General features: G+C 41.6%; 1 protein-coding gene across 1 annotated transcript in view; it reads left to right on the forward strand.

The window, feature by feature from the left end:
* The window catches only part of ATP7A (ATPase copper transporting alpha), a 102,623-nt gene that overhangs the window by 60,033 nt on the left and 21,288 nt on the right, over positions 1–21,302 (forward strand). Inside the window, exons 8-14 of the mRNA XM_045847397.1 lie at positions 13,338–13,414; positions 13,607–13,832; positions 14,880–15,113; positions 16,213–16,304; positions 17,705–17,832; positions 19,354–19,508; positions 19,740–19,874. Coding sequence (XP_045703353.1) covers positions 13,338–13,414; positions 13,607–13,832; positions 14,880–15,113; positions 16,213–16,304; positions 17,705–17,832; positions 19,354–19,508; positions 19,740–19,874 — 1,047 coding nt within the window. The remainder of the gene's footprint in view (positions 1–13,337; positions 13,415–13,606; positions 13,833–14,879; positions 15,114–16,212; positions 16,305–17,704; positions 17,833–19,353; positions 19,509–19,739; positions 19,875–21,302) is intronic.

Consider the following 21,302-nt stretch of genomic DNA (forward strand, 5'->3'; position numbering starts at 1 on the left):
ATTTTTTATGTATTTTTGGCATTTTTGTAAAGTCCGTTGTAATTTCTCCTGTTCATCTCTGATTTTATTTATCTGGGATCTTTTTTTTCTTGATGAGTCTGCCTATAGGTTTATCAATTTTGTTCCTTTTCCGATAGAACAAGAATAAAGGCTGCATATCCAAACCTTGAGTAATATACAGGGGTCTAACACAAATAATGCCTCTCTTTTATTACAAAGATTTTCACTACAAAATCATAAATATGTAATTCTGCAACATGACAATATCACTGTCAAGCACACTGTATGCCATTTTAGGTGAAATGTTCAATTTAAGCTCTAAATGATTACACCCATATTATTACCCTACCAACCACACATAAGCAGGCCTTACTTCTGCCGCACCCTGTATTTAGTACGGTGCTAGCTTTTGTGGCCTATTATTGCTCAGTTTTCTCTACTGGTTCAGGGGGTGGATGGATAGATGTCAAAGCTAAAAGTGATTAATATACATCAATACTAGCATTTGTTGTTTAAATGTAAAAGTTATGATTTGACTGCTGAATTCTGTCGTTACATCATCAAACATTTGGTCAGTATGACCAAATAACGTTCTGCTTTTTTCCAAAACTACTTATTCAAGCATTTAGTTAACATTTTTTTTATTAAATTTATTTGGGTGGCACTGGTTAATAGGATCATAGGTGTATCAAATGAACATTTCTGTGATGCATAATCTGTATATTGCACTGTGCGCCCACCACCTACAGTCAAACCATCTTCTGTTACCATATGTTACACCCCCTCAACCACCCTCTGCCCTCTGGTCACCACCACACTCTTGTCCGTGTCCATGAGTTTCAGTGTTATATGCCACATATGAGTGAGATCATATGGTTCTTCGCTTTTTCTGACTGACTAATTTTGGGTTGCATATTCGCAGGGTCTATCCATGCTGCCAAAAATGGCAGCATTTTGTATTTCCTTACGGCGGAGTAGCATTTCATTGCACATGTGTACCACACATTCTTCGGTGCTCTAGCGAGGGCGCTTTGGTCGTCTCCATGTTTTGGCCACCGTGAATACCACTGCAGTGAACATAGGAGTACATGTATCTTTACAAATACATGTTTTTTCAGTTTTGGGGGCAAATACCCAGGAGAGGCATTGCTGGGTCATAGGGTAACTATTCTTAATTTTTTGAGGAACTGCCACACTGTCTTCTACAGTGGCTGCAGCAGTTTACACCTCCACCAGCAGTGAGTGAGGGGTCCTTTTCTCCACAACCTCACTAACACTTGTTATTGCTTGTCTTGTTGACAGTAGCCATTCGGACAGGTGTGCGGTGGTATCTCATTGTAGTTTTGCTTGGCATTTCCATAATGGCTAGCTACGTTGAGCATCTTTTCATATATCTGTTGGCAATTTGTATGTCTTCCTGGGAGAAGCGTCTGTTCAAGTTCTCTGCCCATTTTTTAATTGGGTTGTTTGGTATGGAGTTTTATGAATTCTTTATATATGTTGGAGGTTAACCCTTTTTTAGAGCTGTTGTTTGCAAATAATCATCTCCCATTGGGTTGTTTGCCCTTTTTTTAAATTATATTTTATTGATTCTGCTATTACAGTTCTCCTGATTTCCCCCCCTTTGCCCCCCTTATCCAGTGCCCCCTACTCCCTCAGGCAGTCCCCCCCCACACTATTGTTCATGCCCATGGGTCATGGGTATAATAAGTTCTTTGGCTACTCCATTTTTTATACTGTAATTTACACTCCCATGGCTGTTCTGCAGCTACCTATCTGTACTTCTTAATCCCCTCATCTCTTCACCCATTCTCCTCCCCGCTCCCATCTGGCAGCCTTCCAGTAACTAACTTCCTTTCTCTTGTTTTCAAGATTCTCTATCTTTAACCTTTGACAATCCCAGTCATAATTAGGATTGTCTGTGCTTCCTGGACTTGCATGTCTATGTCCTTCACCAAATTAGGGAAGTTTTCTGTCACTATTTTTTCAGGTAGATTTGCAATTTCCTGCTCTTTCTCTTCTCCTTTTGGCACCCCTATGAGGCAAATGTTGGACCTCTTAAAGTTGTCTCAAGGCTGTTTGTACTATCCTCATTTTTAAAAATTCTTTTTTCTTCTTCTTCTTCTTCGTGATTGTTTTTTGCTTCTTTATATTCCAAATCATTGATTTGATTTTCAGCTTCACCCATTCTAGTGGTGTTTTCCTGTAAGTTATTCTTTACTTCAATTAGTGTATCCTTTGTTTCAGACTGGGTCTTTTTTAGGCTGCTGAGGTCCTCACTAAGTTCCTTGAGCATCCTTATAAATAGTCTACATCTGATAGATTGCTCATTTCCATTTCATTTAGCTCTTTTTCTGGAGCTTTGATCTGTTCTTTCATTTGGGCCATGTTTCTTTTGCTCCTTATTTTGGCAGCCTCCCTGTGTGTGTTTCTATGTACTAGGTAGAGTGCCTTCGACTCTATGTCTTGCTAGTGTGGGCTACTGTAGTCGGTGTCCTGTAGGGTCTAGTGGCAGAGCCTCCCCTATCACCCAAGCTGGGCACTCAAGATATTCCCTTCACGTGGGCTGAATACACCCTCCTCTTGTAGCTGAGCTTCGGTTGCTGTTGGCAGATCAGTGGGAGGGATTTACCCAGGTCAGTCAGCTTCAAGGACTGGCTGTGACCCCTGACCACCAACCCCCACCCTCTGTGGACGATCAGCTGTGCAGGGGCAGGGCGGTGCTGCTCCAAAGTGGTCTGTAGCTGTCCACTGGGTGCTCTGGTCCTGGGGTTTCCTGGGTGCTGCAGGCCAAGGTGAGCCCCCATCTGTGTTTTGCCTGGGGCCACCCTGCCTGAGCTGTAAAGCAATCTGAGATGGCTGCTACTTGTGCTGGGCTTGGAGATCCCCAGGTGAAGCCAAGCTGTGACTCTAATCTGGCTGTTGCTAGGGCTCACTGAAGCCAGCTGTTGCTTGTTTGAGAGGATTTAGGAGTTGGAGGTCAGCCATTCTTGTGGGAAAGCAGCTTGGGTGGACCTGTAAGTTGGGTGGGGCAGAGCCTCTGTGGATCTTCACTGTGCGTCGCGCAGTGTTAGCTAGGTGGATGGAGTCTCAGATATGGCATCAGCCTACCGGCTTTGTGCGTGGAAGGGGCTCAGCAAAGGGACAATGGCCTCTGCTCACCTTGATGCCAGACACTTCAGTCTCTCCCTGTGCACCACTGGTGCCCTTCAAGCTGCCACCTGGTGCTGGAGCCCAGAGGGAGCGGGTCTGAGCAGGTGAGTCCGTGTGTGGGTTCCCCAAGAAGAGCTGCTTAGGGCTCCAGCTGCCTCCTCCTCCGACTCAGTCCCCGCTGGTTTTCGCAGCCAGAGGTTGTGGGGACTTATCTTCCCGGCACTGGAACCCTGGGCTGGGGGTGGCTGGGGTAGGGCTGGGACTCCTCGCTCCTGAGATATCCCTCCCGAATTTTTATCTGCATTGGTATGGGACCAGCTCGTTCCGTGTCTGTGCCCCCTCCTACCAGTCTGGATGGCTGTGGTTTCTTTAATTCCATAGTTGTCAGGCTCATTCAACTCGATTTCTGATGTTCCTGAGTGATGGTGGTTCTATATCCGAGTTGTAATGGGGTGCGAGGAAGGCCAGCCGTGTCTGCCTACGTCAGCATCGTGACCGGAAGCCTCCCCTAGCTATTTTTGGGGCTGAGCCCCAGTGAGTAGAGGTGACAGATGGGGCTCCCTTCTTTTCTCTGGCCCCCCCATGGAATGGGGGCTCTCCTAGGGTGCTGTGGGCTGGGAGGGCCGAGGCCCTAGTCACCGTCACCCCAGGTCATGAAGCGGTGGTTGTAAGCTAGAGGACCTCGGGCTGCTGAGGCTGCTGCCACCCCTGCACCGAGTGCCGCACTCCGACACCCCCCCCCCACGTGTTGCTGCGGAGCACTGGCTCCCGTCTCTCCTGGCAGAAGAGGCAGACCATGAAGCAGCTGCTAGTCTCTTCCCAAAGGCCCTGAAGGCACAGCAGACCTAGGAATGCTCCTAAGAACAGTGGCGGCTGTAGTCCAAGGCGAGGGAGAGGAGACACAAGAAGCAGGCTGCACCGTGGCAGGCTGGTTTGCAGGACGGAACCGGTGAGGAAGACATTTGCGAGGGGCCCGCCCTAGGTCAGAACGCGTATCAAGCGGTGGCCTCAGAAGCTTTCGCTTGTAGAGCAGCTTGTGGCACAGGGCACGGCGGGAAACAGTTGAGCAGGCAGTCCGTGTGTGCTCAGTGGTGTCGCAGCTGGGTGCAGTCAGCGAGCGAGAGGCGGAGATGCCTTTCCCAGCCTGTCATCCCAGGTGACTGTGGGCAGCCCAGAGCTGAGCCTCCTGGAGGAGCAACGGAGGCTCTTCACCCGAGGGAGGAGAAAGACCTCACTCAGATAACCCAGCCAGCCAGTGGGTTAGTTTACAAACAAGCAAGCCAATAGCAACAACAAGCCCTGGGTGGGAGGGGTCAGTCCCCGGAGTGGCAGAATATTATTTAAAACGTATAAGGTTCCTACAGAACAGTCATGAGACACAGAAGAGGCAAAATGGCTAAAGTAAACAAAACCACATAAATGACACTGAATGTGAATGCATTAAACAATGCAGTTAGAAGGCAGACATGCTGCCCTGGCCCGTGTGGCTTGGTTGGGCGTTGTCCCGGAACTGAAAGGTCGCAGGTTCAATTCCCGGTCAGGGCACACAGCTGGGTTGCAGGTTTGGTTCCTGTTGGGGCACGTTTGAAAGACACCAATCGATATTTCTTTCTTGCACTTATGTTTCTCTGTGTCTCTTTCTCCCTCCCTCCCCCTCTCTATAAAAATAAATTTGAAAGAAGAAATTACACTCTTTCCCCAATATTATTTATGAAATTTGCATTCCTTCTACATTGGTTGCAAGTGTGCTAGTTTAATCAAATACTCAATTCATATATATACCTATGTTTTCTGGATTCTTTATTTTACTGAAATATTTTAACAAGTCTGGTGCTAAACATACTGGTGCTAAACATACTGTTTTAACTATTATAACTTTGTGGAATGCATTAATATCTGAGAGGGCAGATTGTTCCTCATTGTTTAAAATTCCTTGGTTAATGTTGTACATTTTCTCCAGTAGATAAATTGAAATCTTTACATTTTGGTATTTCTCTCCATGTCTCTAAATAATATTTGTTCCTTGATGTTTCAATTTGAGGAATTGTTCACTGACATATTGGCATTGGATAAGAGGATTTAACTTTTCCCCCTCCTCTCTTCTTTCTCACACCACACACACAAGCCTTCCGCACTCCCATCCTCCCCAGGCACTCTTTGCCCACCCAGGCACCATCTTCTGTTCATCTGTTCACAAGCCAGCCTGGTGGAAAAGGTGTCTGTCCACTTCCTCCTGGTGCATTAACTCAAACCATCCCAAATGTACTGCGGTCGCCTCTTGACTCCCCACTGAGACTGTTCTGTTCGAAGTCAACAGATCTCTGTGCTGCTAAAACCAGTATTTCTGATTTCACTTGAATTCTGTGCAAGATTAGATACGGTTCCCTCCTTGAAATATTCACCCTTGCACTTTTGTGATCCATCTCTGGCACCCAGTTTCCTGGTTCCCCTGCTATATTTCTGAACATCTACCTTCATTTTCGTCTGGGGATCCCCCACCTCTCATATTTTAGAATCGCACAGTTACTCAGAGCTCAGGTCTTGAATCCCTTCTTTATATTCTTAACTTAGGTGGCTCACTCAATCCTATGGCTTCCTTTTACTTTTAAAAGTAATGTATTAAAACTTACTATATTTTAACAATATTTAATAAAAGTTATTAACTCTGAATATTTCATTTAGAAAACTTTAAATTCCTAGAGATAGCCCAATCTCTCCAGACAGTAATGCTGTTTAACAGAAAATGAAAGATGTGATTTTTTTCTCCTGAGGTATAGACGAGTACATGTCATACATAGTATCTGCATACACTCATGTAATTGAAGCAATCATTTTGGATACCTGTATTAAACAGTACCAGAAATAAAGACCCTTGATAACTCCAGAATCTCAATATTAGTCATCTTAAAAATATTTTAAAAACTGCCCTGGCTGGCGTAGCTCAGTGGATTGAGCGCGGGCTGGGAACCAAAGTGTCCCAGGTTCGATTCCCAGCCAGGGTACATTCCTGGGTTGCAGGCCATAACCCCCAGCAACCGCACATTGATGTTTCTCTCTCTCTCTCTCTCTCTCTCTCTCTCTCTCTCTCTCTCTCTCTCTCTCTCTCTCTCTCTCTCCCCCCCTCTCTACCTTCCCTCCCTAAAAATAAATAAATAAAAAAATTTAAAAAAATATTTTAAAAACTACTTTAAGAACTGACATTTTTGTTCTGTTGAATAAATGATGCCATTTAAGAAAACTTTAAAATATTTACTGTGAAGAAAGTGGTAATAGTTTTCTTGGACAAAGATGATAATGGATTATTCTAAAGAAAATGCAAATCACGATTAATGACTTAACTAGTGGAAAGTAAGACAGTACAGAGTTAGTTTCAATTTAGTTGGATTTATTTATTTGCTCATTTTCTCCATCCAGTCTCACCGATTGACCAAAGTTATACCCCCACAGTTCCATGATAAATCAGTATAATTTGCTTCACTTTTAGGAATTTCAGTTTTGGCTTTTGGCATTTACTGATCTTCACTGTTGTGGAGCAGAACACTTTTTCTTACTGCTGCCATCACCGCATTCTTGACTCTAGCGATTAGTGATAGATCTGGTGGAGACTGCTGGAAGGTAGCAGTCATTGGAGCTCGTGCAGGTGGGGTCACTGATCGCCCTGGTGAGCTTAACGTGCGAGAAGGTGATTGAACGAAAGGAATTGAAGACTGTCCGGTGGAAGATTTTGCTGACTGCGCCCTTGCAGAGTTTTGTTGGGGTGGCATCAAATGCCTCGTCGATTGTGCCGTTGAAGGCCTTTGTGACTGAGCAGCTGAAGGTTTTGATGGCTTGAAGGTCACAGCGGATGACTGTGCCCCTGAGCGTCTTGACCGCGTGGTGTCTGAACTTCTTGTGGACGGGGAAAGTGAATTCCTTGGTGATGGAATCTGAGCTCTTGATGTTTGTGGACGTGAAGAGGTTGGTGAGAGTGGACTTGAATTTTGTGGATTTGATGATCTTGGCAATAGTGTAACTGGAAATCTTGGTGGTGGAATACGATAGCTCAGTGATGGTGAAAGTGAAGATCTTGGCGATGAAGGAATTGAAGACTTTGATAATTTTGTAACTGAAGCTGTTGCTGATTGTACAACAGAAGCACGGCCACTGAGATGTGAAACTGTGACCTCTGTTTGAACACTACGTGAGGTGACTGCAGAAGAAGAGAGAGGTGGAGGCAAGCCCTGATATTCGGCTTGTGCGAGTAGATCATGTGTTGTCAGTTCATAGTACGGGAAAGGTTCTGTTGCTGGAGTGGAGAAGGCCCCTTTAGGTGGGATAATTGGAACAGCTCTATCAGGAGCACCTGGGCGGCAAGCAGCAGGAGATGTTGCTGCTGCGGTTCGCAAAGCAGGCGACGGAAGTTGAGTTGGCACATGTATGCTTGAGGAAGGAGTTTCCACCTTCGGAGCTCTTAATGCAGCTAACCAGTCAGCTGGCAATGCCGGTGCTGAGGCTGGAGCTGTAGGGCTCACAAACACCTTTGTTTTTAAGGCGAGTTTGAGGTTGGGGTTTCAATTCTTCTCCCTTTCCAGTCCCGTATCTAACGTATGTAGGTGGATTTTTCACTTCTCTGGATTCATGCATCGGCAGATAGTGAGAGCTGGATATCACTGTTTCTACAGCTCTGGTTACAACCTTATTGATTTCACACAGTGGGAAACTGGAAAATGAGCAACTTTCATCTGGCTGATCCGCATGTGAACGAGAGGCCGCACTGCAAGCAGCTGGGACATGGTGCACTGAAATGTCTCCCATCCGTTGAGTCTGAGGCACACTTGCTGGCTTATTGCGATGATCTTTGGGCTGCTTTTGCTTGCGCCTTGCCCCCCTTTGCTTCTTCACTCTCACGGGCAGTCTTTTTCTTTATGAAGTTCAAAGCAGTATGAAGCATCAGGAGACACTTCCAAACCTCCTGTATCATCTGGGACAAAAGGAGACGACCTATTCATAGGTAATGTCAGTCCATGAGTATCGTGCCTTTCACACATTTTAACAGGCACTTGCTTGGAAGAGTATACCTGCTGTGTTTGAATAGTTGTACTTTGAAATGTCTCTGATTCTGTAACTCTCAAGGGCAATCCTCCATTTTGATCTTTGTAGGTAACAGTATTTGTCTTCCGGATTACCTGTTCTTCTAAAACTGTAACTTGGAAAGAGAGTCTGTCAGTCTCCTCGAACATTTCGTCAATCATATCTACAGCACGTTTACTTAGAGTATTTACTTGTGTAACTATATTGTGCAGAGACGTCTCGATGATCTGAATTAACTCCTCTTGAGTATTTGCGGGTATCTCCAATGTATTTGGATCCCCCTCATCTTTCTGTTCATTTGACCACATTTTAAATGTTTTAGTTGAGTACAAATGTTGAGGCACTTCCACTTGACCCCAATTTATTCATCCATACCTTTTCTTAGGCCCCCTCTGAGGTCTGTCTGTTTTTCAGCCTCACAGGCACCATCTGAATCTGGCAGAGGCTGCTCTGATCTGAGAGAAGTCTCTGCCTCCAGCAGTAACCCGGCAACCAGGCTCCGTGTCATAATGCCATGGCTGCGCCAGCTGTGATTGGACAGTGCCTCCCAGTCATCACCTGCCCCCCTGCCCTGCTGTCTGCTGGGACAGGTTTCTCAAAGGTGGAGAGGGACTAGCAGGAGAGGAAGTCACAAAGCGATTAGTGAACTCTCATTTATTGTTTCTCAAGGGTGACCCTGGATTTGAGACCCAATTTGCTATGTGACCTCTAGCTTACTTTTCTGAACTCAAGTAATACCTGTCCTTATTTGATTCCAAATTATCTTCCAGCTGAAATGTCTCTTCTAAGCTCCACTTGGATACCACACGGCTTTCTCAAACGGTTACTGAAAATTTTTTGACATACATAAAGCTATACATAATTAATGTGTACAACTTTATAAATTTGGAGATAAGTATACACCCATAAAACCATCACCTCAGTCTATGCCATGAACCTATCCATCACCTTCAAAATTTCTTCTTGCTCTATTATTATTATTATTACTATTTACTATCATTATCATCGTCGTCATTTTGTGATAAAAACACAACATAAGATCTAAGTTCTTAGTAAATATTTTCTTTATTTTCTTGTTTAGCTATTACAGTTCCCCCTGCATTTTCCCCTCTCTTCCCATCTCTACCCAGCTTCAGCCCCCCTCTCCTCTGGCCATCACCTCACTGTTGTCTGTGTCTATGCGTCATGCATACCCGTTCTTTAGTTAATCCCCTCTCCTTTCATTTAGTCCCCCCACTGCCCACCCTCTGACAGCTGTCAGTCTGTTCCATGTATCCATGTCTCTGTGTCTATTTTGTTCATCATTTTATTTTGTTCATTGGATTCCACATATAAGTGAGATCATGTAGCACTTGTCTTTCTCTGACTGGCTTATTTCAATTAGTGTAATGCTCACCAGGCCCATCCATGCTATTGGTAAGAGTAAGATTCCCTTTTTAAAAAAATATTTCATGTATTTATTTTTAGAGAGAGAGGAAGGGAGGGAGAAAGGGAGAGAAACATCAATGCGTGGTTGCCTCTCACATGCCCCCTACTGGGGACTTGGCCTGCAACCCAGGCATGTGCCCTGACCGGGAATTGAACTTTTGACCCTTTGGTATGCAGCCCGTGCTCAATCCACTGAGCTACACCAGCCAGGGCAGATTTCCTTTTTTCTAAAATTATTGTTGAATTACAGTTGTCCCAATTTTCCCCCATTGCTCTTGCTTGCCCCGCCCAACCCCCCACTCCCACAGTCAATCTCCACACCACTGTCTATGTCCACGGGTTCTTTATACATGTTCCTTGACTTTACCCTTTCCCTTCTTTCTCCTGTTATCCGCCTCCCCCGTCCCCTCTGGTCCCTGTCAGTCTGTACCTTGTGTCCATGCCTCTGGTTCTATTCTGTTCATTTGTTTGTTCTGTTGATTAGGTTCCAATTATAGGTGAGATCATACATAATGGTATTTGTCTTTCACCGCCTGGCTTATTTCACTGAGCATAATGCTCTCCAGTTCCATCCATGCTGTCGAGAAGGGTAGGAGCTCCTTTCTTTCTACGGTGTAGAATTCCATCATGTAAAGGTAGCACAGTTTTTTGATCCGGTCATTCACGGATGGGCACTTAGGCTATTTCTAGCACTTGGCTGTTGTAAATAACACTGCTGTGAACATTTGGGTGCATAGGTACTTCTGAATTGGTGTTTCGGGGGTTTTTGGGTATAATCCCAGCAGTGGGACCACTGGGTTCCATCTTCAGTTTTCTGAGGAGATTCCGTACTGTTTTGCACAGTGGCTGCACCAGACTGCATTCCCACCAACAGTGCACTAGGGTTCCCTTTTCCCCACAACCTCGCCAGCACTTGTTTGTTGATTTATTGGTGGTCATTCTGACTGGTGTGAAGTGGTATCTCATTGTGGTTTTCATTTGCATCTCTCTGATGGCCAGCGATGCTGAGCATCCTTTCATATGTCACTGGGCCTGACCATAGAGACTTGGGTTTACTTCTGGGCTCTCTGGGCCCAGAGAGTCTGGGCTGTTTTGTTCCATTGATCTATGTGTCTGTTCTTATTGCCAGTACCAGACTGTTTTGATTACACTGGCCTTGTAATACAGTTTTATAACAGGTGCTGTGATCCCTCCTACTTTGTTCTTCTTTCTCAAAATTGCTGTGGCTGTTTGGGGTCTTTTCTGGTTCCACATAAACTTTTGAAATGTTTGCTCTACATATGTAAAATATGTTATTGGTATTTTAATAGGGATTGTGTTGAATTTATAAATTGCTTTGGGTAGTAAGGACATTTTGATGAGGTTAATTCTTACAATCCATGAACATGGTACATGCTTCCATTTATGTCTTCTGTAATTTCTTTTTTCAGTGTTGTGTGGTTTTCTGAGTACAGGTCTTTTACCTCCTTGGTTAAGTTTTCCTAGGCACCTTATTTTTTGGACTATAAGACACACACACCCCCAATTTGGGAGGAATAATGGTTGTGAATGCTGCTGTTGAGTTCTGTTTACATTTACATTGGTGAAATATTATATTATTTATGTTGTTAAATATTTTACCACTTTTCTTGGTTCAAATTTTTTCCCTATTTTCCTCCTCTAAAACCTAGGTGTGTCTTATGGTCCGCAAAATACGAGTACTTTATTTTTCTTGTTGCTATAGCAAATGGGATTTCTTCCGATTTCTGTTTCTGATATTTCTTTTTTTTTTAAGATTTTGTTTATTTTTATTTTTAGAGAGGAAAGGGAGGGAGAAAGAGAGAGAGAAATATCAATGTGCGGTTGCTGGGGGCTGTGGCCTGCAACCCAGGCATGTGCCTTGACTGGGAATCGAACCTGCAACACTCTGGTTCGCAACCCATGCTCAATCCACTGAGCTGTGCCAGCCAGGGCTGTTTCTGATATTTCATTGTTAGTGTACAGAAATGCCTTCAGTTTCTGAATATTGACTTTGTATCCTGCTGTTTTGCCAAATTCACTTATTTGGCTTAGTTTTTTGGTGGAGTCTATAGGGTTTTCTATGTGCACTATCATGTCATTTGCAAATAATGACAGTTTTACTTCTTTCCAATTTGGATGCATTTTATTTCTTTTTCTTTTCTGATCACTGTGGCTAGGACTTCCAATACTACATTGAATAGAAGTGATGAAAGCAGGCATCCTTGTCTAGTTCCTGATCTTAGTGAGAAAGCTTTTAGTTTTTGCCCATTGAGTATAATGTTGGCTGTAGGTTCTTGTATATGGCCTTTATTATTTTGAGTTATGCTTCCTTTATTCCCACTTTGCTGAGGGTTTTTCTCATCCATTGGTGCTGTTTTTTCCCATGCTTTTTCCACATCTGTTGATATGATCCTGTGATTTTGTCTTTCCTTTTGTTTGTGTGATGTATTACGTTTATTGATTTGCGAATATTGTACCATCCTTGAATCCCTGGGATGAATCCCACCTGATCACGGTGTATGATCTTTTCAATGCATTGCTGGATGTGGTTTGCCAATATTTTGTTGAGGATTTTAGTGTCTATGTTCATTAGCAATATTGGCCTGTAGTTTTGTTGTGTGGTTTTGGGATTAGGATGATGCTGGCTTCATAAAAAGAGTTTGGGAGTCCTCACTCTTGTTGGATTTTTTGGAATAGTTTGAGGAGGATAGGGGTTAGCTGTTCCCTAAATGTTTTGTTAAATTCTCCTGTGAAGCCACCCAGTCCAGGGCTTTTGTGTGTCGGGAGTTTTTTGATGACTGCTTCCATTTCACTAGCTGCTATGGTCTGTTCAGGCTTTCTGCTTCTTCTTCATTCAGTTCTAGAAGGTTATGTATTTCTAGAAATGTGTCCATTTCACCCAGGTTTTTAAATTTCTTGGCATACAGTTGTTCATAGTAATTTCCTACATCCTTTGTATTTCTGTGGTGTCAGTTATAATTTCTACTCTTTCATTTCTGATTTTATTTATTTCATTTCTATTTTTTTCTTGATGAGCCTGGTTAAAGGCTTGTTGATTTTATCTTTTTTTTTAAAGGGAAGCATTTTTTAAAAGATTTTATTTATTTATGTTTGAAGAGGGAAGGGAGAGGGAGAGAGAGAAACATCAATGTGCGGTTGCTGGGGGTTATGGCCTGCAACCCAGGAATGTACCCTGGCTGGGAATTGAACCTGTGACACTGATTTTGTTTATCTTTTCAAAGAACCAGCTCCTGGATTTATCGATCCTTTGAATTGTTCTTTTAGTCTCTATGTCACTTAATTCTGCTCTGATCTTGATTATTTTCTTTTTTCTACTTGCTCTGAGCTTTGTTGTGATTTCTTCTTTTTTTTTTCCAAAAGATTCAAATTATTCTTAGAGACAGGGGAAGGAAAGGAGGAATAGCAGGAGAGAGACATCAATGTGAAAGACTAACACTGATCGGTTGCCTCTCATGCATGCCCCGACCAGGTATTGAACTCATAACCCAAGCATGTGCCCTGACCAGGATTGAACTGGTGGCCCTTCACCCTGCAGGATGACGCCCAACCAACTGAGCCACACTGGTCAGGGCTGAATTGTTCTTAATGACAATACCATGGCTTAGGATTTCTCCACACATTTATACTCTCAGTGAAATCATTGTTTTCTCATGGATTTCTTGTAGAGCTTAGGTTTCGAAGCGTCTTTGGTCAAGAAGGATCGGTCAGCAAGCCACCTAGACCATAAGCGAGAGATAAGACAGTAAGTACTTTTGGAGTGCCCGTGAAAAATACATTTTGACTCCTTTTTAGAAACTTAACATCCTGTGATTGTGTGAGTTTTTACAATAGCATCCTTAAACTTGGGTGAGTGGTTCTAACTTGTGTTTACCTGTAGTACATAGACTCATTAACCATTAGCTACTTACTAAAATGATTTTTTTTTCTACATAAGATGGAGACGGTCCTTCCTTGTGAGCCTGTTTTTCTGTATTCCTGTTATGGGGCTGATGATATATATGATGGTTGTGGACCACCAGCTTGCAAGTCTGCACCATAATAAGACCATGAGCCAAGAAGAAGTGGTCAAAAGTCATTCTTCTATGCCCCTGGAGCACCAGATCCTGCCAGGATTGTCCATTATGAATTTGCTATCCTTTATATTGTGTGTACCTGTGCAGGCAAGTGAACTGTTAATAAGTCTATGTGTTAATAATGAAAAATAGCTGAGACGTGGCAGGCAAGGCTATTTTCAGTTGGAAAGCAGATGTTAGCCAGAAGCTGGTCATTTTATGCTGAATGTTTTACAAAAATAATCTTAAACTGAGTGGTTAGTTAAAGTAGATAATAAATTCCACTTAAGCCCTAAAGATAGTATTTAATGACAAAGCAGACAATAAGAGTTTAATTTGTATTCAGATATGATTTTGGTGTTTATCTTTGCTATTATATATAATTTTATATGTAAAATTATAATCAAATACATTTATTTATGTATTTAATATTTTAAGTGAATTCTGTTTCTATTAATGATATTGAATATATTTTAATATCTTTATTAATTTACTGTATAAAATAAGATAATTATGGTAATTATTTTACTATTAGTTGTATTGCTTTCCCCTGGGACTTAAACTTACTGCTTTTTGTATATTTTCAAAGCTTCTTTTGAGATAAACTCTTATTATAGAACACTTCCATCTGACAAATATATCCCTTTTTCTGATTCTTGTAAAATGCAATATTGATTTCTTAAAAATATTAGCATGTTTCTTTATAAGAAAAACAAGCTTTTTGCTCATGTTTACTAATGAAACCAGCCAACAGATGTAATAGCTTGTCATATAGCACTTAGGTTGAATTTCAGAAAGGGGGAGATGATTTTTATATTTAAAAACTCCTTGTCAAAAGAATGACATTCTTTTCCTAGTTCTTGTTTTGGCTAGAGTGAAAGAGAAAATTCTGAGAACCTTCTGAGTTTCTATTATGGAATATCCATTGGACCGCAGAGGACAGCTGCCAGAAGCTGGTGCACCAATTGGAATCCTTGCTGCTAAATCCTTGCACACACATAGCTGCTAAAATGCAGACTTCAAATTTCTCTTTAGTGTTAGTGGATTAAGTAGGAGCCAAAGGAATTTAACATGGATGCTGTACCTTAGTTATGGAGGTATATATTTGAATTTCAGGTTTTTTTTAAAGCAATGATTATTATTTCTCTATTACAGTTTTTCGGAGGCTGGTACTTCTACATTCAGGCCTACAAAGCGCTGAAGCATAAAACTGCAAATATGGACGTGCTGATTGTGCTGGCCACCACCATTGCATTTGCCTACTCTTTGATTATCCTTCTTGTCGCAATGTTTGAGAGAGCCGAAGTGAACCCTATTACCTTCTTTGACACCCCTCCTATGCTATTTGTGTTTATTGCGCTAGGCCGGTGGCTGGAGCATATAGCAAAGGTAAAGTCAGAAAACATGCCATTTGTTAAAATTTTGGGTGGATAAATGACCATAATAGTTTCTAGACCAATTAATAGAATATATATATATTGATTTATGTATCTAATCATTTACTGAAGTATTTGTTTTTGTTTGGCAGTATTTTAAGTATCCCTTTTTAGAAGGTTTACCAAGTTTGTGGCATTAATATTGTAGATAGTGGAATACATCCATGTTTACTTTAAGAGAGAGGCATTTGAGAACTACTTTTTAAATTTATTTCTATCATATGATTAATGGAAAAAATTGATGTGACTGCAGGGTTTAAAATAATGATGGAAAAATTTTACCCATAATCTAATGCTCTAATGGAAATCACTTTCTTATCCTATTCCACATACGTTTATATTTTCCAGACTGGCAAACATAGTATCCCATGACACTTTGTACCCTTAACACTATAAAGATTCCCCCCCCCCCATTTTTTCAGTCTAGATAATTATTTGGCATTTCTGAGTAATATTCTGTCAAATCAGTGTGCTGTCATTTACTAAATCATTTTGGTTTTCTTCTCAATTAGATTGTTTCCAATTTTTAATTTGAGATAACTCTGCAATGTCATTTTCCTTGAATTAGTGTCTTAGGATAAATTACAAAGCATATGGTTGAAAGACAAAACTCTTTCTGTGGTTTATGCTACAAGTTGAAACAATTTTTGCCAGCAAGGTATGTTAGTGAAATAGTTTGACTACCACTTCATCAGTTTGGATTCCTGTCTAAATTCTGGCTAAGTCAGTAGGCATGAAATGGTGTCATAGAGTTGCTTTAGTTTGCATTTATTCCATTAATAACAGGGATAAACATTTTCTTGTACATCAGGGATTTTATTTCTTCTGACGGGAATTACCTATTCATGTCCTTTGCCTGTGTACCTATTGGGTTCCTGATGTTTTCCTTACTAATTTACATTATTTATTTATAAATTAGAGCTAATTATACATTTTCTGTTTTGCTTACTTCATCTTTTTAAGTGAAATATTAAAGACTGTATATTTATTTTAGGTAAGACCTGGGCTTTTTCTTCCTTAGCATTGTTGACTTTTTTTTTTTTAATTTATAGGGCAAGACATCAGAGGCTCTTGCCAAGCTAATTTCACTGCAAGCTACAGAAGCAACTATTGTAACTCTTGACTCTGATAATATCCTCTTGAGGTATTTATCTTCATTCTTTCTACTTTTCTTTTTTAACTCCTTATGAAAACATCAAATATACACACAGAGAACAGTGTAATGCATACACATAATCCACCTCCCAGATTTAACAGTTATTCACATTTGCCACACATTACTTCATCTGTACATTCTATTTTTGTTTCTGTTGTTGCAATAGTATTGGAGTAAATTCCAGTCATATCATTTGACTGCTTAATATTCCTGTAGTATCTCTAAAAAAAGAATATATCCTTTTTTTTAAAGATTTTATTTTTATTTTATTTTTAGAGAGGGAAGGGAGGGAGAAAGAGAGAGAGAAACATCAATGTGCGGTTGCTGGGGGTCATGGTCTGCAACCCAGGCATGTACCCTGACTGGGAATCGAACCTGCGGCACTTTGGTTCGCAGCCCGCGCTCAATCCACTGAGCTACGCCAGCCAGGGCCAGGAACATATCCCTTTTAAAAAGATTTTATTTATTTCTTAGAGAGGGGAAGGGAGGGAGAAAGAGAGGGAGAGAAACACCAATGTGTGGTTGCCTCTCACGCACCCTCCACTAGGGACTGGCCCTCAACCCAGACATGTGCCTTTGACTGGGACAACCCTTTGGTTTGCAGACCGGCACTCAATTCACTGAGCCACACCAGCCAGGGCAGAACATTTCCTTATATAACTGTAACACCATATTGCATCTAATAAGGTGAACAAAAGCTCCTTAATGTCGTCTCATATGCGGTTCGTGTTCACATCTCTCCTGTTGTGTCCAAAATGGTTTAAGTTTCATTGTTTGCACTGGAATTGAGTCAAGGCTATAATCGTTATACTTTCTTTTACTCTAGAAGAGCTCATTCTTCTCTTTTTCTCTTCTTCTTTCCTCCTCTGTTCTCCCTCTCCAAACATTCGACTTGTTAAAGAAACATCCATCAGTTGTCCGTAAATATGCCACAGTCCAGGTGTGTCTCTTCGCTCGCTTCTGTTGTCACTTACCTTGTTTTATAACTCCTGTGTTCCCTGTTAACCGGAAGTGAGAACTACAGTGTTGATTAGATTTCATTCTTTTGTACGTCTCATTTGTACACTAAAGAAATTATGTAGGCAGATTTATACAATAAATAAACTATTCAGTTAAATAAAACCCAGGACATTATTTTCAAAAGTTTTCATTTATTCATTCAGAGACCATGTAAGAAATAGTTAGAGTTCTGACTTTGTGCCAGGCACTGAGCTGTTTCCCACCAGAGAACAGGACTGGCGTTGGGGTTCCCCGCTGAGATGTTGGTTCAAGCTTCCATTGCTGACAACGATGTAGCCGCAAGCTTGCTAGGAACTAAAAAGCTTGCACGGGAAAATCAGTGTGAAAAGCGTATTGTCATAATGCTTTTCATTTTCACTCATTTCCAGTGAAGAACAAGTGGATGTGGAACTTGTACAACGTGGAGACATCATTAAAGTGGTCCCAGGAGGCAAATTTCCAGTGGATGGCCGTGTCATCGAAGGACATTCTATGGTAGATGAGTCCCTTATCACAGGTATGTTCTTTCAGCGGGTCATGAAAGTGAAGTGAATCCAAAGTGTTCATGAAGAGTAGGCATGCAAGGTGAAGAGCTTTTTCTAGAAACTGGAATGAGTAAATAATGTGCAAAGACAGTATGATTTCTTTTCAAAACTGTAGCAAATCAATTTCTGCAGATTTGCTTTGTGGATTTAGCTATGCTAGTGTCGGCTCTTTTTGCTGAGAACTGTTCATTATAGGAATGGACAACCAAAGGAAATTGTGTAATTCTGCGGTAGAACCCAATAGACTGTGGCAAATGTACCTGACCCATTACCTGTTTTGTCTTCCTGCCCTAAACATTGTTCTAGTCTGAGCTGGGGTGGAACTCCAGGTTTTCCGCGTCAGTGTCTGCTCTCGGAGAGTAGGCCTGTACTAGTTTAGACATCTTAGATAACTAAGGCCAATCTGGAGCAGAACCAAAAGAACACCTTTCCTACCTCAACCCTGAGGATAGTGTTGAAAGAGGCTTAGATTATAGATCAAGGAGGAAATAATTTAGGTCTCTCCGTTTCTCAGTAGGGGTGATACTGTGACTTTGGATGGGACAATTCTGAGTTCTGGAGGACTCTCTTGCACATTGTAGTACATTTAGTATCCTTGACCCTGGCCCACTCAATTGCAGTAGCAGCCGCATTAGTAGTTATTACAGATGAGAACTTCCTCCTACATTTCTAAATGTTCCTTGGGAATGGGCTGAGAACAAGTAACCTGAGGCTTGCATGGAGCTCCAAAAGGCTCTAACAAGAGCTAGCATAAGCCCTGGCTGGTGTAGCTCAGTGGATTGACTGCAGGCTGCAAATCAAAGTGTTGCAGGTTCGATTCCCAGTCATGGTGCATGCCTAGGTTGCAGGCCATGACCCCCAGCAACCGCACATTGGTGTTTCTCTCTCTCTCTCTCTCTCTCTCCCTCCCTCCCTCCCTCCCTCCCTCTCTCTCTCTCTCTCTCTCTCTCTCTCTCTCTCTCTCTCTCTCTCTCTCTCTCCCTCCCTTCCCTCTCTAAAAATAAATAAATACAATCTTTAAAAAACAAACAAACAAAAAGAGCTAGCATATTAGGTTTTTTCAGTGTTAGATATGTCTGCCTGCATTTGGCCCAGAACTAACATAAAGAAATAGGGAGGGCAACTTTCACCTGGGCATTTGTCCAGATTCTATTTCATAAATTAAGAATCTCCTGTCTAGCCCTGGCTGGTGTGGCTCAGTGGATTGAGCTCTGGCCTGTGAACCAAAGGGTCACTGGTTCAATTCCCAGTCAGGGCACATGCCTGAGTCGTGGGCCAGGTCCCCAGTAGGGGGCACCTGAGAGGCAACCACACATTGGTGTTTCTCTCTCTTTCTCCCTCCCGTCCCCTCTTTCTAAAAATAAATAAATAAAATCTTTTTTTTTTTTTAAAGAATCTCCTTTCTAGATATTTTTTGACAATTAACAAATGATGGTATGTGTCATGATACAGCTTATTTATGTTCCCCGAATCTATCTTTACTCCTCATCCAGGGGAGGCAATGCCTGTGGCCAAGAAATCTGGCAGCACAGTGATTGCTGGTTCCATCAACCAGAATGGGTCCCTGTTCATCCGCGCAACCCACGTTGGAGCGGACACAACCCTTTCTCAAATTGTCAAACTTGTGGAGGAGGCACAAACCTCAAAGGTAACTTACCTCTTTGGGAGAAATAAAGTCTCTTCTTTAAAGCCCACTCAGTGTAAATGTTTATTTAGTTTTCGTATTTTCCTTTGATTCATTCTATTTGCATTAATATGGAGTTTATCAAAATAGTTCCGTTTGTGCTCTACTCATTATAAAAGGAGACTTTGACTTACGTATTGTTCTTTTTGTTGTTGTTATTGTTATTGTTATTGTTATTATGTTATTTAATTCTAGGCTCCCATCCAGCAGTTTGCAGACAAACTCAGTGGCTACTTTGTTCCTTTTATTGTTATTATTTCCATTGTTACCCTCTTGGTTTGGATTATAATTGGATTTCTACATTTTCAAGTTGTCGAAACCTACTTTCCTGTAAGTGACACGTGACAATTCTTTACCATATGTAAAACAGTTCGTGAATTTTTTGCATAAGTCATTAATTGGACAATAACCTTAATAGTCATTACTATGTTTAAGGGAGTGGAGTGGGAGAGTGATAAGAATAGGCTCTTTTTCTTTGAACTTCTGTATATAAAAGATTTCCTTTTCAAGGATTTTTTCATTATGACTCGTGACTTCCCCAAAGCAAGTGCTGAACTTTTACATTTCATACCTAGTCTCATTTCCAGCATGATACTGCTTTCATGAAGGACTGTAGACATACTGAGGCAAATCTCACAATGTGAGCTCCACCACACACGGTCTGCGTGCTCTTGGGTCAACTTAATTTCTCTCTGCATTTCATTTTCCCCGTGTATACAATGAGATTTTAATAATCCCATCCTGTATAACTTCTAGTTGTTGTGAAAGTTAAATCAGATGATATATTAAAAACACTTAGGAATTTATTAAATGCTTTATAAATAAAAGGTGATATTAGTGCCTACTTCTCTCTAGTCCTTTGATACTCTGAAGTATGGTGTCATGAGGTGGATAACTAGACCTGGACTGTGCTTCACTTTAGAAAGATAATCCTTTAAAACTAATTATTTATTTATTTTTAGAGCGGGGGAAGGGAAGGAGAAAGAGAGAGAGAAACATCAATGTGTGGTTGCCTCTCGGACGCCCCCTACTGGGCACTTGGCCCATAACCCAGACACGCACCCTAGTCTGTGAATTGAACCAGCTAGCTACCTTTTGGTTCACAGGCTGGGGCTCAATCCATAGACCTACATCAGCCAAGGCTAGAGATATAATTTTTAAGTCAACTTCTCAGCCTCAGTTTTGTCGTGTGTGATATAGTGACAATAACACCTAACTTGCAGCATTGGAATTAGTGTAGGTGAAAACACGCACATTTGACATACACGAAAGTATCAGTTTAGATGTTTATGAAAGTCCCTGTAGCTCTGTTACTGTACAGAAATAGCATGCTGTATATCACTTAGTTTATTTAAGAACCCAGTAAGAAGCTAGCACTGTAAAACAGTTACTACTAAGAAAGTCTTACTATTGTTTCTTTATTTTAAAACATCCTGTTCTACACACTACTTTTATGCTGTTTGTCCCTTCAATTAAAGAACAAGTAGAATCACAACAACTGTGTGTCTGTTTGGTGACGTGGTTATTACTGCAATATTTAAGTTTCTTTAATGATTCATGTCAATTAAGCATGCATTGGGCAAGAGGGTTGCTGGGAGGTATTTTGGAATTTGTATCATGAGTTCAGGGGATCTTAGGAGAGTTTCCCTAATACAGTTGATCATATTTACCCACACAAGCAAGTATTCCATGCCATTAAGAGCTACACTACCTTGCCCTGGCTGGTGTAGCTCAGTGGATTAAGCGTGGGCTGCAAAC

Source organism: Phyllostomus hastatus, unplaced genomic scaffold (genome assembly GCF_019186645.2).
Source record: "Phyllostomus hastatus isolate PE091 unplaced genomic scaffold, TTU_PhHast_1.1 phas_contig_551, whole genome shotgun sequence".
NCBI lineage: Eukaryota > Metazoa > Chordata > Mammalia > Chiroptera > Phyllostomidae > Phyllostomus > Phyllostomus hastatus.